General features: G+C 37.1%; 1 protein-coding gene across 1 annotated transcript in view; it reads right to left on the bottom strand.

The window, feature by feature from the left end:
- The window catches only part of LIPC (lipase, hepatic), a 78,360-nt gene that overhangs the window by 13,839 nt on the left and 45,348 nt on the right, over positions 1-19,173 (bottom strand). The window contains exon 3 of the mRNA XM_009994534.1: positions 868-1,053. Within this exon, the coding sequence (XP_009992836.1) occupies positions 868-1,053 (186 nt within the window). The remainder of the gene's footprint in view (positions 1-867; positions 1,054-19,173) is intronic.

The raw sequence follows: 19,173 nt of genomic DNA on the forward strand, positions 1-19,173 counted from the left end.
ATGAATGATAAACTTGAATGGCAGCAGCCTCAGTTCTGTTCTTTGTCTTGGTAGACAGTATAGTTTTTTAACAAATTCTTATTTGGGAGGCTTGGCTAAAGTAATCTTAAGAAAATACTTCATTCAAAGACAGCTCTGCTGTTACTTATTGAGATTCACCAAGGGTGTTGTTCCAAGTTTCTCTGCACATTTACTGATGTGCAAGAAAGATCCATTTTGCCACCTCTTGTGAAGACATTGGTTCTAGAAGAATTAAAAATCTGTTCAAATGACATTATTTCTTAGCCTGCCTTTTCTTTTGCTGCTTTTTCAACTGAGAAGCTGATCAAAAGTCACTCTTTACTACTGCTATGCTTTTGAGAAAGCTCTCTTTTACGGTTTAACGGGAGTTCAATGATAATTCATTGATGCTGAAGGCTTCATTTTCAGCTGAGGTGGCTTATAGAGAAGGTCTCTTTAAAGATGTATCTGTAAGAAAGATGTGGGGAGATTGTGTGCACTTCTTTTCAATAAGTGTGTAAATATCTGGCAGTGAACCTATCGCAGAAATGAAGCTGGTATCAGGTCCTCCAGAGGCGTAGCACATTAATTCAGATACTTGTTCAAATTTTGCTGGCTTTTAATCAGGGCTGAATCTAATCCTTGACATGGGACTCCCACCTGAAAAATTGCTCGTAGGCTGTTCCTTTAGAATCTCAGCAGGGAATATGCACTTTGTAGTATTTCTAGCCATGATTGCTACCAAGAAAATCCACCATCTTTCTAATCACAGCCCTTCTTCAGAAGTCACTTTTGGTAGTAAAAAATGAGAAGGAAAGTATATCAAATCAGATATAGTTTGAATTAAAATAAAACATGAGTTCATACCGACCAGCCATGGACTATCATCACCAGAGGAAGAGAGGCATTGAAACTGCATTTGCCAAGAGTCTCCAACTGATTAAAAAAAATCTCACAGCTTTCTTCAGTTGTATCTCTATAGAGTCGAAATTTGGTTTCTAAGTTTTGCTGATCTTTCTTTGCTCTAGTGTGCTGACTCTGTGATCCCAGTGCCTCTGAAATGAAATTCATAACAAGTCATAATTGGGTTTAATCTAAATCCTGAAGAAGTTAGTATTGAAACATGGTTTATAAAACAAACTAAACTAGCAAGATTGAAACTCTAGCAATGTATAAATATTGCCTACTCTAGGTGGGCCTGAGCTGTACATTTAGGGTAAAAAAAAAAAAGTTATCTCTTTCAAAGTTTGAGATGGTCTACATCTAGGACAGCATTTCATAAATATCTGTTAAGTGCCTAGAATGGTGTCTGTCTATAAGAAAGTAGAGGCAGGGTGAACTGTGGTTTTATCAGCATTATGAGCTTAGAAGAAAAAACATTAATATAGAGAAATTGCTGAATAATGGTATAAAATAAAGCAGGAGCTTAGAAAAAGCTCTTTGTGACATGCAAGCCTGATGCTTCTTTCTAATAAGATTTCAGGCTGTATTAATCTGAAAACTATACAACAAATCATTGCTTAAGCTAGAAAAAGTGGGGGGTTAGTAGAAGAAGAGTGAACATGTGATGACCGAGATAAATGAGGGGTTACAGTTCTTTATGTTGTAAAGGAAAGTTTTAGAGTGGGGAGCTCACTAACAGTTTCTTGGGGACTGTTTTTTGGCTAATTTCATTTTAATATTTTCAGTAAAGAAGCAGGTATGAAGGGTACAAGACTGACAAAATTTAGCATTTGCTACCACTGAGGAGACCAAAATGTTAAACGCTAAGAGTTAGGCGACCTTGAAATACAGCATCAGAAACAGATAGAAATCTGATACTATGAAGTACAAGGTCATACAATTGATAAGAATTTCTCTGTAAATGGGGCTCATAAATTGGAAGTGACACAAGGGTAAAAAGACTTGGCTGTAGTAATCAATAACAAAAATGACTACAAGTCACCACTGTGATTTGGCTGGGAGACAGGAAAATATAATTCCCAGATGCATCAGGAAGAGTTTTTTAGTAGGAAGAGACAATGTCAGTGCCAGTAAGTTAAGGCACTTTAATATTAACCACATACAGAATAGTGTTTGCAGCACTTATTACCAAGTTCATGTGATACCTGAACATCTAAACCAGAGCATGTTAATTTTTGTATTAAATCTGCACATGTATCCTCTGGTTCTATAACATTGTTGTCTTGATAAGATTTTTATAATTTATGAGGTGTTTCTGATACATTTACAGATGGGCCTTTATCCTGCAAGTATATTAGTGATGAGAAGCTCCCATATTATTTGCAGTAGTAGTATCTTCTTATGCTCAGTACAAAGAACCCTAATGTAAGGCATGCTGGTTTTAGATATGCCACATGTCAGCTTTTATTCAAGTTTTTATTTTAGTATAAACAAACCAGCACATTTTATTTGATTAAGTGAATGACAGTTCTGGCAAAAAAACTCCCAAACTAAACTGACTGTGCACTCTTTTCTATTTATCACTAATTACTGTGTATTCCGAGTAACTCCAGGCAATGTTGTGTTTTGTAGCTAGGAAACATTATTGTAGAAAGTTGTTCAGCATTTTATAAGAGCTGGAATTTAAAAGCTTCAAGGTTATTGAAGGTTTGTTATCAAAATGCTTAGCCTCAGTGTCTCACATTTGTCTTTAATGGTACTTTCAATGGTTGACAGCTAACCAGGACTATGTCTGATCATTTCTCTGTTAAAATGTCTACTTAAGAGCATTTCTGGTGTTTTTTTGTTTTATTTTTGCTGGGAAACGACTGTTTCTGAACAAGGTAATATTAGGAGAAAGCAAATCTAGATGAAGAACTGAAAACTGGAAAGGGTTTTAATTATGTTGATATTTTAACCTCCAGTTTATTTAGGCTTTGGTGAGTAGTTTATACACAAAGATTAGCACTGTTCTATTTTTAGCAGAAAAAAAGCAAACCAACTTGTGCTTGTTCCATTGTACACTTCCTTTCTTTGTTTTAAGTCTTGTTTTCATTTTCTTTTTGCTCTCTTGGTGTTTGTGCAATGCAGAGAAGCTTTGTCATGCTCCATGTTGTACATTCTACCAAAAACAAGTTAGTAAATAACTGTTTTATTTATACGTTGACTGTGAAAGTGCTCAGGGTGCTTTAATAGGTGAGCCATTGGTTTGCCAGGAGGTCTGAGAGTGAATTAAAAATATAGCTGAGCCTCTTTGTGGCTATTAGAAGTTCCAATAGAATCTGTTGTGCTGTTAGACAAAGACCTGCTTCAATCTGTTAATCCATGCAGTGACTTGGAGAAGGAATAGAGTCTGAAGAGCTTGACGTCTACAACAGTCTTGCTAAAAATGTCATACCTGTGACTCGGTGACAATCAAGGGGAACTGCAAAGTTTCATAGGTCAGTTTACAAAACCAACAAAATAAACCTGCTAAAATTTTTCCCATTCTAGTTGCAGCTAAGAGTGCCAAGATCTTACTGAAACTCCAAAAAGTTTTTCTCTTTGGAAAATTTACCCTTACCCCAGTGAGTGAGTTGCTGACTTAATTTAGTTTGTCTGTGAAGATCCTACTCTAATGTGAATTCTTTTAGGAAAGACAGTCCAGTGTGGCCCCACTGATCCATGTGCTGTCATAAAGTACCTTTATGCAGAGCAGCATGGTAATCACAAGTGAATCTTGTGACCTATGGATACCTCAGGGGAGATTCAGCCCTTTACCTTTTCTTACTTTGTGTTAATGATGTTTCTATGGGGTGCAGTAAAGCCTGTAACTGAAGGTTGGGTTTGTAAAAAATACTGCTTAACTGTAAAACAGCAAAGATTCCTGTAAAATGTTTTGGAGTTAGTTTGCCAGAGAGACCAAAATGCTTTTAGATTTCATGTGAGAGAATTTTGTTTTCTTACTGAAAAGTAAAACCAAAAGAGTGGTTCCCAGTTGAACAAAATTAATATTATTTTTTAAACTGGAATTTCAAAAAACAAAAAAGAGACAACTGCATACCTGGTCGTTGGTCTAGTAGCCATCTGGATGCAATACATGTTGGGATGTGCAAGATAAGAGTTTGGTTATTGTTTCCAAGTATTAGTATTTAATTATTATCTGCATTATTAGTGTTTATTACTTTAGGTGATGCTTGTCCTGCTTCTAATAACATGAGCTTCAAACTAAGATGAAAGGAGCATATGAAGAATAATGAGAAAGCCATGAAATATGAAGAAACATTTTTTTCCTGTAGAAAAAGGTCATACAAATAGCAGTAATAATTATAACTCCGTATGGACCATGTGTAGATTTTTTTGACCAAAATCTTCTATTTACCAGTAGAAGCAGATTAATCCAGGAGTCTGACTTGGATTGAATCACCCGAAAAGATGAGAAGGAATACAGTTTTCTAAACTATGGAATTTTTGGAGTCTCTTCTGAAATTTACAGATGTGATAGTAATGCTTTAAGACTTGTAAATGAAAACTTAACTGGTAACTAGACAGAAGTCTGGGTACTGGCAGGGTTTGAAACCATGAAAGATTGTTTGCTTTTTTGGGGGGAGGGATCCAGAATCTACAAATATTTCTTTCTATATCATGTGTGATTGGACATAAAAATATACCTACAAAATATCTGCTTCACACCACATTTGTCTAAAGATGTGTCAGGAATGAGGACAAAGTATGGTAGAACAATATAATGTTAAGAGCAAAATGTTAATATTTGCTATGTCATCCATTTTAAATGAATCTTACAGTAGTGCATAAAAAACTTGGATTAAGGGAAATGGCTTTTCTGCTTAAGAAAAAAAAAATGTTGTGTCCTTCTTCCTGTCATGAAATTCTACAGGAAGATTTTCTCAAGACAGTTTCTCTAAAGAGGGTTGAAGAGGATGTTTCAAGGGCACTTAACTAATCCATAGGCAATTGAAAAAATTAAGTAAACCTGAAAGGAAGCTGGACTTCGTGCTGCTGATATGTTAAGGTTACTTAAAATTCATACACATAAGCATGCATACATACCCCACTACTTAGATACATCGTATTTCTTCTAATTGCCTTCTGGCCCTTCTTCAGCCTCTCTTTGTGTTCATGAATGGATTTATCTGAGCTTTGATAAGTCTTATGTAACTCTTAGATGGCTTTCATGGAAAACACAGAAGATCACTTATACATTGTGATGTTATTTTAGTGTTACCAGTATCCAGCACATTAAAGAAGCAAGTGACACAACTGTTGTGGTCCTCAGAATTAGGGAATTCTGCTGTAAAGTTAAGCAGAGGCGGTGACGTGTTAATGATTTTTATTTGGGCTGTGGAAAGTGGAATGTATTGCACATCTCCTCATTTTTAATAGCCAGATTTATTTATTTTTTTAATCATGTAAAAGAAGAACTAATGGCATGGAAGGGTTCAGGTCTGTCAATCTGACAAATGCTTCTCTTACAGCTGTTCTTGCTAGTAGCATAGTTGGTGTTGCTGTTAGATATTGACAATCCTCTTCACTAACCCCTTTTTATTTTATTTAGTGGCATCTGTCATAACCTCCAGACTGTGAAGTTCCTAGGGAAAGTAATTTGCTGCAGCTGACACAGAGTGACATAAAGTAGTGGACTATTAGAACACGTACAGTGTTCTTTGCACATAGTGAAGCCCTCCTTAATCTGAAAATTCTACAAAATTTAAATACTTGCATGTGAAACCTAAGTAAATGGTATGTTTCAGTTGTTCTGTGTTTACCTAAGCATTTTATATCTCTTTGGGCAAAGTTTCTCTTTTTATATCTCTTTTTTTTATTTCTCTTTTTATATCTCTTTGGGCAAAACAAATATGGGAATAGTTTGCAATAGAGAAAACATTTTTGAAGTTCTATTTTAAGAGAAGTGCTGGAAGTGGGAGTTTTCTTCCTGTGGCCTTACTACTTTTTGCTGCATGATCCTGTAGTGACATCAGATGTCTGGTACCAACTTGCTATGTCAGAAATTCAGTATAACTTCTGGATCACAGCATTCCATAGGATGAGGAGAAATGAAATACATGCAGCAAGAACATGTGTTTGAAGCTCAGAAAAAAAATTCCAGGGAGCTTACAAGAATGAGAAGATAGAAACATTATGATCTTTAGGATATTGGCAGAAGAAGGCATTACTGACTGAAATTCCCAGGCTGGGCCAGGGGACAACCTGGAAGGCCAGGCTGCTGCACAATAGCTATATCTCCTGGAAGGCAGAGCCGTGCTGGCAGGTGGTGGATGCAGGCACAGTCACAGTACTCATGGACAGCCAGCCTTGTCTGCACAAGGAAGTTAGTGAACCGTAGGTTTACTTAAAATGTTTTGGTACTAGCTACTCTCACAAAACTCCCCTGGTGAATATTTATGCTTGGCGCCATACTGATACTTGGAAAAAGACAAACTTCTGCCTGTTTGTGGAACAGCAGTGGGAAATGAAGAGGTCAGTGGTGTGTGGAGGATGATTGACTGTTGCAGTAGAAAGAAGAGAGGAAAAAAAAGGTGTGGTGGTGGTGTTGGAATTTGGCTGAGTTTTAGCCTTAGGACTGTAGTAACAAAGAGATGAGGCAGCTCTCTAGCACCAGGCAGCCTGTTGGTTAAGTGGGGAAATCTGCCTAGCTTGAGTATAATTAAATCCCAGTCTACCAATGTGGCCTTTGTTCAATTCAAGGAATAGGACTAAGCATCTAAAGGTCTCAGTCTAAGAGTGGTGATTTGGCATCTGTTCCCTTAAAATTTTTGTACTTCCAAGAAATCTGTATTTTAGAGTAAATGCTGGGAAAATGTTAAAGGATGTGTTCTGTTTTTTTGTTTTGTTCTTTGATATTTTTTTTAATATATATAGAGTTGTTTTATTTTGACTGATTTTGTCTCAAAGCCTTATTTAAGCCAAAAGAGCTGAGAGGAAATCCTGGTCTTCCAGTACACAGGAACAGTTTGCTTTGACAATCACTAGGTGTGTTTGTCTAAGCAAGAATGTGATGGTTTCACTGATGTGGTGTCAAAAGGCTTTGATAATTTTAAGCCTATCCTGAATTTCTCCAAACTCATCTTTTACAGTGGATGCCTGTAGTTATTTCTTGTAAAACCTCTGCAGTGCACACTGTTTACAAGTTACCTTCATACAATTATCTCTAGAAATTAATGGACTGGAACACCTGTCTTATGAGGAAAGGCTCAGAGACCTGGGACATGTTTCCAAGTAGATTCTGCATACTGAACCAGTGTTAGAGTTTTTATTATTGCTGTTGTGCAGTTTTTGTTACCATTTTCCTTCTATAGGTGATTATAACAATTCCTATCACTTGAGCCATAGTTTGCAAAAATTGATCAAGTAATTTAGTCTAGTGCTCTAGTGCAACTCTCTGATTCTCTTTTGTACTAGCAGTGGTCACAGAATTGTGTCCTACAAAGGTTTGTTAGCATAAATTTGGGATGAGCCATTATCAAAACTGGCAAAGCTGTTGCTGAGCTCTGCAGACCTTTCCAGGAGTCCTGGGAAAACTGCAATATACTGTTTAGTGGCATACTTACTACTTATATGTGTTGTATAATATAAAAAGTAATTAAAACCGTTAACAGCCTATAAAAATTTTATGTAGAGTTTTATCCCTTTTACCCTTAAGGCCAGACACCTTTGCACACTGTGATTCCAGTCATAGAGACAAGATGTATAAAATGATAAAAAATGTATTTAAAAAGTCATGATGCTAAGGCCCAGTAAGTTAAATGGCTAAGCAGCTGATTTGTGTTCCATTCAAAGCCTTAAATCTCAATTTCAGGCAAGATAAAGCTGCCTCTAGGCAGCACTGCGAGGGCACACAGTGCTGGAATTTTAACCTGCTACTGCAGTGACAGTGAGAATTCTGTTTCTAGGCCTCTAGCAGTATATGTTTTTTGGGTGTAAAATTCCAAATTTGGTATGGGGAAATAAATGTTTTCTTTTCTGGTGACTTAAAAAGTTGTAGGTTTTGAAGCTGTTCGGAATCCAAAAATCTGGAAACCAGCAAAAGTAAACGTGTTAGAGGGCAGTAAAGTAGTACCTAATTAACATACAATTTGGTTCATAAATATCCATTATTTGTATTATCTTATGTAGTGTTATGTAACATGCATACACACAAGCATATATAAATATTTATGAAAATCTATACACAATTGTGAAATGCTGTGTGTAAATATACTTCAATACTTATATGCATTTGATAAAGTATGTGACATTGTCACCACATTTAATATGAATGAAATATTGCTTTGGGCATTTATTTTAAAGGTTTATATGTTTTATATTCAGAGAGCATATATAAAAAATGTATATGAATGTTTCTACGTCTTCTCTGTGCATCCATGCATTGCTGAACACTTTTTAATAGGTTTGGAGCATTGTTCTTAATGCAGGTGAAGGACATGCTGGCAGAACAGCTGCAGTAGATGGGATAACCTTGAAAATGCTTATACCTATGGGGTGATTTAGCTGATTTATTTCTGGATCTTTCTCACAGTATAAGCAATGATGACTGCTGATTTGAGTTGCAAAAGGATGTCTGTTTGGCACATGTAGCAAAAGAATCTGTAATTATTTGGAGCAATGTAATCTTTCCCTGAGTCAGGATGTCTCAGTTAAGGAGTGCTCTCTTGCTGTTTTCTGAGTGTCTGTAGGTTTCTTTTTGCTATGACCTCATGTCTGTATCTGTGTAAGGTATTTTGTTGTTTAAGAGACATTACCTACTTGAAAAGTGTGTTTTGTTAACGTAACACTGTTCTGGAGGCGCAAGTGAACACACGCCCCACTTAAAGCCTAATAATTGATTTTCTTCAACCCAGTGCTGAAACACAGGGAGGAAGAAGGGTGCATCCTGCCACTGTAGTATCTTGAGCACTCAGTAAAAAAAAAGAGCTGTGAGAGGTGTGCTTTGAATACCTCTTGCTGGCTTTATGCCCCTTAGCATCGTAATGGTTTGGATCTCTAGAGCAAAGGGACATGCTGCCTTCCCAAGCAGAGGAGGAAGGGATAGGAGGTGCTAGAACTGAAAGAATCCTCTGGGTCTGCTGGAATCTTCCCCACTGCATCTCAGTGTGGCTGATCTGAATAAAGATGGAGGATGACGCTGATCCATTAACATAATGTGTTGATCATCTTTAGTCATTTTCTATGCATTAGTGTATGAAAAGAGAAATATAAATATTCAGATAACCTTAGAAGGGCAGGGATAAAAAGCAGGAGAGAAATGTGGGCTTTTGTTTTTTTCTTGTTTGGTTTTGTTTTTTGAAAGAATTTCTAAATAGGTACATTTGTTGACCAAGCAGTGACTAAAATGAGGATCCCTTACCTGTGTGTATCCATCACAGAAGGGCAGAGACTGTTACTTTGGATGTGATTTCAGGGAATTTGTTTGCCTGTCTTCTGTTTTCAGCTGCCTTCTATTTTAATGTGTGACGTGATTATTCAGCACCTTATAGGATCAGGCTATTTGTTTTCTTTAGATTTCTGTTTTCTTGCTAACCTATTCTTTACACTTTTAATCTAGCTCTGCTGAAATCTGTTCTCTGCTTTTCCACCTTCCTTCTGAGCCATAAGATTTTAATTCCTGTGTGCTCACTTGAAACTCTGAGATAAAATAAGAAGTAGTAAATGAGTCTTCCTGAAAATTCCCTTATCAGACTATGTTGTGTATATTTTTGTAGCCTACTTTTAGGGGTCATCTGAAAAGTGCACACTGAGGGCAGCTGGGAGGAAGGAGAAATTTCAGATTTAAACTAGAGGATAAAAGTGTATGAGGAGTGCAAATCCTCATTCTTCAGGGCACCCAGCCACTCATTTCCTGGATAAATTTTAATTATATTATTTCTGGTTTATTTAGTAGTGGTTTGTCTCTGACCAAAATTTTAGTGCCTTTGGCTTGATCTGTTATGTCTGTCCCTGTAGTCCTAGGTGTTTGGCCTTTGACAAGCGTGTGCCAGACTGAAGGAAATTGTAACATTCACCTTCAGTTGGATTATTTTTTATTGACATGTTTGTTATTTATCAGTTGCAGAACTATGTGAACCAAACTGTGAAGAATGAAATTATTTTCTCAATTTTGTACACATAGGAATGGATGAACAAAATTAGTATGTTCTGAAGTTATACTATGATTGTTATGTATTTTTCTAGGACATCTGAAAGCACCCAGTTTTTTTTCGGTTAATATGTCTTAATTATAGATTGCTAAAAACTACTGCAGAACAATAGGAAAATAAGTAAGTTCAACTATTATTTGAACATTTGGAATTCTAGATCCAAAAATTGTTTCCCAATAATTTGCACTAAGTAGGAGTCATCAGCAGAGCAAACTAAAAGCCAGGGACAGAGAGATAAAGGGTTCTGCAGGGTTAGAACATGAAGTTGTTTCTGTTGACATGATGGTTTTGGTCTGTGAACAGAGTTTGTCTCCCAGTCAGTCAAATCCTTCTGTGAACATGTTCCTGAAGAAAAAAACTACTTTTAGAGCAAAAATACTTTTATCTTCATTACATTGTTTTCCTATTCAGTATAAAGTTTTATGTAATTTTTTTTTTCCATGTTGGAAACAGACTGTCTGAATTCATCTGCTGCGCTTGCTTATTCTCTCTAAACTCCTTCCAGCTTCACAAATGTATGAATATGACAAGAGAAATAATTATCTGGAGTTTCTTTGATCTCTGCTTGTGATATCTCATTGGGGAGAAATTTATCATAAATTAACAGAACCATGAATGAGTTGTTGAAATTCTTGTTCTAATGAAACAGCCTTGTATTCTGTTCAACAGAATATAAAATGGCAGCTCAAAGTGTGCTGGAACCAAGTTTGCTTTGCCAAGCAAACTGGATCTTCTTTAGTGGAGAAAATTCAACAGATATGAACAATATTAAATTTTGCTATATACTTGTGTCATTGTATGTTGGAACCATCTCTGAACCGAGACAATTTGCACATAAGTCATCAGTAATACTTCTTGGGGAAGTGAGTGGTGGGGTATGCTTTTGGGTAAGGTATTAGTTGATCAGTGAAGTTATTCATCACATTTCCCTATCTGTCAGACATGTCTCTCCAAGTTCAAGGTTAATCTCTCTTTTAGCCTCTGCATTGCCTTCTGCCACCTCAGTGTTACAAACTAGTCACTTTTGGGGACAGCTCAGATAAAAGGTAAGTTTAATTTTAATGTATATTTGAAAATTTCTGATAGTGGTGATAGCTACTTAGTTTAATTGATATGGTGGCAAGGAATAAATCTGCTGGCAGAAGACATAGGCTTATAGAAGATTTTTGGCTTTGAAAAAATGCCTTGTCTTTGAGACTTCATTACATGAGGAAGAAAGCTTGTGTCTAATGTCCAGATTCTATACTCTTCAGTAGTTCTGAATGATTCCATCAATTTGTTTTTCTTATACAGAAATAGTCACCTACCCACCAGTGGGTAGAACATGTTGGCTAAATGGTAAAAAGCCAGGACCAGTATCACTGATGAAATCACTGATAGCTTTGATCACTGATATCATCAGTATCACTGATGAAATCACTGATAGCTTTGTACAGCTGTTGCACAGGGTTTAGGAGGAAAGGAAAGAGATTATTTTAATTTAAAATATTGCCATCAGTGTAAAACGAACTGATGTGTTTATGCTGTATTCTAAGTGTAAATTATTAAATTGAGCCTATCTACATTCTACTTAAGTTTTAAGATGTTAGTTTAATAAGTCTTTTTGGACTCTTATAAAAATAATGCATGTAATGTACACATTAGCACATCAGAGTTATTTAGCTGAATGTAAAAAACTCTTGAGAATTATTATTTGCATTGTAGTTGTACTCAGCCTATTTAGGAAAGCACCCCATTGTGGCAAATGCTACCAACAGTCCAAGAAGATTAGAGGAACAGATTTTTGTTCCCCTGAGCACTTTGGGAGAAAGCATACACCAGTGAGAGTGGAGACATTCAGAATTAAAAAGTCTTAGAGGTACTAGATGGTGTTAATGCTTTCAGCAGGTAAGGATCCTTGCTTGAGGTTTGCTGGGCAGGGATGGTGCATTGCCTGTTGTAGTATGCAGTCATGCCAAGATGGATGTATTCATGAAGGTTTCATTGAGACATATACAGAGAGGTGAGGGTGGAACCAACCCCCTGCTCCCAAGGCAGGGCCTTGAAGTTGTACATCCATGGAGGTGATAATGGAGAACTCAGAGGTCCCACTCCTTGTCCTGAGCAGTGCAGCCATGACTCTTGCACTCATCTGATTCGATTCACTTAGCCAACATATGAAAATTCACTTTTCTTTCTACTGGGCTAATTTACTGTTGGCTTAGCAAGCTAAAAAGACTCTAGCAGAAATCAGGTAAGTCAGCATGAGGAGTAAGAAAGGCCTGATCAGTTCTGTGATCTCATTCAAGTGTTCCAAAAACCAAAATGGAGACAGGACACAGCTAAAGACTTAAGCAATAAGTTTGTCACCCAAAAGCAGTGATTGTAGAAAAATGTACATTTTAATTTACTCAAGATTATTAAGTGAAAAATATCAAAATACCCTGCTCAAATCTTCCCTTATTTTTCTATTAGCGTAAGAAAAAGTATTTTTGAAACTGCCGGGAAAGCAAATCTTATAATCTCTGTGTTCATTTGACTTGCTCAAAGTATGTAGGCTCAGAATTTAAAAATTCTCAAAATGCTTACCGAACAAATGAATTTGGGCAACAGTGTGAAACTTCATAGAAGTGGCTGGGAAAATCTAATTAGACTGTCAGAGGACAGCTGGAAGCATATTCCTTTTTAATGCTTGAGAGGGGACACAGCAGAGCCAGAAAGTCTCATGAATGCAATGTGGGGGAAAGGAACAGTTTGTTATCAGTTGAGAAATCACCATCTCTTACATTCACAAGGCCATGAGAGAGATCAGTGGCTCAGCTGAATGGCCAGATAGCCATTTTTGCTGCTTGGTGAATGGCTGCCCTTGTTGAATAAGGCAAACCTACAAAAAGCACTAGAACAAGATTAGAATTATTTTTCCAGCCCTTCTGTGCAAAGTATAGATGTGACAAATAAAAGCATCAGAAGATAGATAACTATCATGCAGTCATTTATGACAACAGCTGTGTAAGTAAAATCCTAATGGTCATCCTTTTGACACTCCTGCTCAAGTAACTGCATTAGGACATGCAGTAGAAAGGGAGGAGGCTGAACCATGGGTTTGAGCCTGTAATACTCTGGGCAGGAGCACTACACAGCATGCAGCAACAGCTGAGTGCCACTGCAGATCAGAATTTTGTAAATACAGTTCTCTTTGAATGTGAAGAGACAATAATATCAAGAGAGAGTTTGGAACCTGAGTGCATAAATATGGAGATTACCTTTCTGTGCAGAATTTAATCTCTACCTAGGAATTTGATTCTGCATTGTCCTCTTAACTACTCCAGTTTGTCAAAAGCTGCTTTCCCATATTGTGCATAGGTGGTGTGTATAACACTGTTAACTCATGCTTCTGACTTTGGCTGGCATGTTTTTTTCTAGAATCTGTCATATTTTGTAGGGCACTGCTATTCATAGGTAAACCATGAAAGACCCAAAATAGGAGGAAATCTTTTATAAAACAGTAGTTAGAAGTCCTTCCAGATGGCTTTGTTCTTTCCAGTGTATGTAAATTCACTTTCCAGTTTAAAAATATCTTTTTTCCTTTTTTTTTCCCCTTAAACTTTTGTAACAATAGAAACAAAGCTATTTGGATGTAGAGTTTCCTCTGTATATAAGAACCTGAACATGTTTTGGAGTGTATAACTTTGTGCTGCAGGAAACCAGTACTTTAACCCTCATTACAAAGGAGCATTTTACAGCAATGGGCAGACATCCTTGCCTGTATCCTTCTGTACCAGCAAAGAGGTTACCACCTCCAGCTTTTTATCACCCCCAACAGATAGAGATTGCCACTTTCTGTTCTGTTGCCAACTCTCCAGTGTTGGACCATTGCCTATTTGCCACAAGGAAAATCAGCTAGGTCACCTCAGATCAGCTGTTTTAACTGTTTAAACTAGTCATTCAAGTGACAGGAGCTGGGGACTCTCCAGTCTCCCTGAATGTCTCCATTGACACTCTCAAAAAAAATTTAAATAGAATCATCATCACCTCTGCTAGCTTGGTTGTTATAATTATGCATTATAAGGGAAGTGATCTCAGAGTGGAAACTGTTTTTTAGGCTGGAATAATGTGAATGTTTCAATGCCAGCTGCCAGCACTGCCTTTGTCCACTGTAGAGTCAGCTTCAGCCAATTTTATTCTCTTTCATGCACACATCTTGGCTGAAGAATGGCATTTCTGATCTGGTAAAAAACTGAAAATAACTTTAGCATCACAAGCATACTAATGGAACCCAAATTTCCTCACAGCTGGTGGTAGACCAGTGAATGCCACTGAATGAACACAACACTGTGACAAAGGGGCCCCTCCTGAGACCTATTCACCATCCAGTTCTCAGGTTCTCCTTGGAGACCTCCATTGAAACACACAGGAAAAAAATCTCTAGGAAAAACTCTGTCTATCCCAATGGTGTGACAGTTGTCTTGGTTTATCAAAGGCTCATAAATGTAATGAAATCAGCATGAACACTCAGACACATAATTTTTAGCTAAGGAAATATGCCAGGACTGTATTCTGCTTTTTACTGAGAGGGAATAATGACAACAGAGGTGTTCTTAACAGTCATTCACTGTTCTTGTGGTCTTCATGTTACCATGAGGAGACGAACAGATATAAAGGGCATTCATACTGATATCTGGGACAGTGTGGGAATTAATGGTGTAGTAAGAGAAGCAAAGTCTAAGCTTCTGCATTCCCTAGCTCAGCACATTGGACTCTTCTCCATGCTGCTGGGTTGGTTGGGTTTTTTTGCTCTCTTCACACTACACATCATGCATCTAAGTTGTAATAATTATTTTCTTTTTAGTCTCTAGTGAGAGATGAAATGAACACAGGATGGCTTTTAGCCAGGGAGTTACAGGTGCTGTTTTGTTTCCTTTAAAAGCTAAACCAACAGGTTTTATTTAAGAAGTTCTAGAATTAATAGAAAAATGGTTGTTCAATATTGGTAAAATGCTATTAAAACAAACAAACAAAAGGAAAAAATGTCACTAGCAATTATTTTCTTTACTGTGTGACCAGACATTTGAAAATTTCTTTTTTTGCTGTGCAGAGTCGGGGAGGGGAGGGGGGGGGGGAGGGAAAAAACTTGGGGGTGGGGGGGTGGGGTGGTGGGAAGAGTTATTTGAACCTAATTCATCACAGAAATAATTCTTACTAGACTGAAACTATTGAGCAATAGATTTGGAGGATTTCAGGGGCAAATCTTGGTTAGTGAGTCATTTTGTATTAACTGAGCAGGTTTTGGCTATGGTTGACAGCAGACATGAGCTCTAGCTTTTGAAGGTTACTACTGTGTTCTGTTTTTCCCAAGTATTAAAATGCAATTTCAGTTTTAACTAAGCACATTCTTACAGAAGTTCTCAGTGGTGGTGTTTACGAGGAAGAATTCTCTAGTGGCATGTTATCCCTCTGGTTTTGAAAGGGAAAATAAAACGAAACAAAAAAGCCCCAAACACATGCACCACTTTGTGGTAATAGAATATTCTGATAGTTACAGCTGTAGTAAATGTTAGCAAAAGCTGAGTGTCATGTGTGCTCATAACCATCTTGATTTTGATGGAAGAAGTACAGGAAGGTGAGCCTGACTTAAACAGTAGGGACATATAATTATCTACATGGACATCTAGATAGCAGCTTTCACTGTTGATGATGACATTTGGTAATGAGAGTTGTTACTTCCTAGCAAGAAGATCAGGTTAATAAAACGTTACAGATTTATGACTTGACATATTTAAGAAATGTAAATTTTAAAGAAAACATTGAGTGAAGTTGTGGTACAGTAGGTTCAGTTATTTTCTTCTGGTGTTAGAATGATGAGTTTTCTAGCAATGTTAGTTATAGAAGTATTTTCCAATAGGATTTGAGAAGTTACAGTTATTTTCCTGTGTATGAAAATGCTGATGGTATTTCTGCTCCAAAATGTGGGGGAGCAATTAAACCCACTATTTCTATGATTATTTGTTCTGTAAAGTCTTAGGAATTTAAATGACTTGACAAAGGAAGGAAGGAAGATCCCTTCTATCAGCAATTGAGAGTGTGACAAGCCAGTGGGAAAGTGACAGAAGATGGTTTATGATAATTTAATTATAGGAATAAAACCAATTTATAATGAACTAATTGAAGAAAAGAAAGCCTAATAAAACTTTACTGAAAAAAACTCAACCTCACGCCCCATTTCAGTCAGTGCTATGATTGTTATATTTTGAGTGTTCCTAGTGTAATCTGGATGAGACAATGTGAGAATTTATAATCAGACTGAATGCAGGGAACACATTGACAGCAGTGGGCAACTACCTCCGTTCTATACTTCACAGGTATTTGCTATTGATCCATTTTTTGTACTGCAGCTGATATTGCAGATGCTAAATGGTTATGATTGCATTTAATTATTAAATTGATGTTTCAGGCTTGGCTGCTTCACAGATTTTTTGGTGTTGGGCTGTGGGTTTGTTGTTTGTTTTTTAGGTGTGTATCTGATAATGGGTAGTCCGTACACAAGCGTGTTGAGAACTGGTGCATATTGCTTGTTTCTCAGGCTCCTGTAGCTCTCAGCTGGAGATAAATCACATGTTTTTCATAGGGGCCGGGTCAGGTATTTGTAAAGCTATTTGTCCTCTTTCGTTTCATTTTGCAGCAGCATCATGGATTTTCTTCAGATTTATGGGAGACTATCTAAACTAAGCAACAGGCATTGCAAGCAGAAAAAGTCACTCTTTGCTCAGTTCATTTGGAATTAAAACCCTCTAGAGTGAGTTTAATAACTCACATAATTTTCTGCTACAGGTTCACATAAAAGGCATGTTATTTTTTAAAATTTTCTGCTACCAAGAACTGACAAATCTATTAGCAAAATCTTCCAATAACTGAAGGAGGACTTTCCTTTATTTTGCACAAGTTCGTTCCTAACCTCTCAGGTAATCAACTGTCAATTATGCTGCTATGTAATAAGAGTGTTTATATCCTAAGTATTCTGAATTCTAACTTTATGCAGCAGTTATTCTAGCTTTTCAGAAGATAACTCTTCAGGAGTGTTGCACAGTCCTGAGGTAGTGCTCTCTGTTGTAGCCACCTTTGGGGGCATGTTTGTTGAAATTTATGAAGAATATGAGTTTACTGTAGCTTTCCAGCTACAGTAGAGAGCTGTTAGCTGGCACTGGAGTGTCCTAAACCCCCAGGCAACAGATTACAGTTGAGTCAGTTTTCCTAATCTTGTCCTTGGCTTTGCAAGGTGTGAATATGTCAGCAAGTAAAGAGTTTGGCCAGTATGCAGGAACATGCCCAGTCAATCCGGGATGGTTGCATATGTGGTGTATGTGGTGTTGGTGTGAAAACACCACATTTGCATCCATTACAGCAGCAGTCCTGGGCCGACCCCTTTCTTCACACTCCTACGAGGCTTTTGATTTAACTAGTGTTGTGCTTTGCTCTGTGCCACTTTGAAAGATAGCTCTATCTGGAGACACAGATTAAGTCAGTGTAGCCTTGAGATATCTGTAAAGTCTTTATAAGTTTAAATCCTATTGATTCTGTATTCGGTTTGGACAAGACATGCCTAGGGCATGTTCACTGGACGTCACTGATTTGAACAAAATACTGTAGTGGTGATGCATGTGATGAAGTATTTAGGGAAGATGTTGCTGACTCATAGACCTGCCAAGTAAAAGCAGTATTCAGAGAGAACACAATAGCTGACCAGTTTGCTACCTTGAATACAAAGTTAACTTTCAGTAGGACTGTGCAGACTTGAATGTATTTACTGAAGAGGAAGGCAGAGTACCTTGTGGAGAAAGAAATATGGAGCTTTGAAGTCTGGAGAAACAGACCAGCTTCAGGTTACTTGTGGGATCTCTGATAAAACTATTGCTCAGCAAAATCAGGAGTTTGTTTAGAGGACTCTGTATTTGTATTTTTCTGTTAATACTACAAATTGTGAGTAAAACACACTAGTACATGAATAATTTAATGTGCATGACAGAACTGTTAGCTGAGATCAGTCATCTCTGCTGTGGGAAAGCAGTACCTTGGCCAAAGAAACAAAAGAACTGGAATGTCAGCCAGTGGTAGAGCTGAAATGACAGAATAAAGATCTCCTCAAACACCAAACTTATGGATGATGCCTAAAATTTTCCTATATGGTTGGGCCTTCCTCTAAATGCTATTTTGCAACAGATTAATTAATGCAGACAAGCTTCTAGGTGTCTTTCTTCTTTTCACTAGGGAGACAAATCAGTTTCTTTATAACGGCTTGTGATGTCTTCAATAGCCAAAGACTATGACAGGATGAAATACTTAGCTGTATTTAACTATCATGTTTTTCATTGGAGTTTGTCAGGAGACTGGTTGAGTAGAGTGTGTAAAATTGTCAGGCAAAGGTTATCTTTAAACATAAAATGTCGTTAGCAAGATATTCAGTGTGCATAAGGTGAAGGAGTTAAGATACATTTTTAGGAAGAATCAAGCTCATTTATAAAGTAAATCAAAGATGGACTTTTAGGGATATGGCTGTATTTCAAAGTTATTTTAAATGAGCATAAATCTTGACTGCAGATACTTTGTGTCATTCTTTCTATGGTACTAGCTATTCTCCAGAAACCCACAATGAAAGGGAACTATATGAAAAAGCATGTATGGTAGAAAGCAGGCTTAGAGCTGTCTGCCAGTAGGAATCATGTGGTTTCATTAAACCAACATTAATATGCAGTAGTACATATGTCTTCTAGTCTGAAGATACCAGAATCATGATCTCCCATGTCACATTAACAAAAATACAGACTTTCTATGTATTTTTGTTTTCAGTTAATCTAATTTTGCTCTTACTTGTTTGGTAAATGGAACCTCTAAATACACATCCAAGGTGTCTCAGGGCCCTATTATGCTTTGAGGGCTTAGCAACCTTTACATAACTTTGTAACCTTATAAATGACCTGTCAATGAGCCAACTATTAGAATCATCACCATCAGTTAGAAAATGTTGTTCTTTTCCATTCATACATTTTACGTTCATTTGTATCATAATGTTTAAAAAGCTTGATTTGAGTTAGATGTGTAGGGA

The sequence above is a fragment of the Chaetura pelagica genome, unplaced genomic scaffold, assembly GCF_000747805.2.
Source record: "Chaetura pelagica isolate M959 unplaced genomic scaffold, ChaPel_1.0 scaffold222, whole genome shotgun sequence".
Lineage (NCBI taxonomy): Eukaryota > Metazoa > Chordata > Aves > Apodiformes > Apodidae > Chaetura > Chaetura pelagica.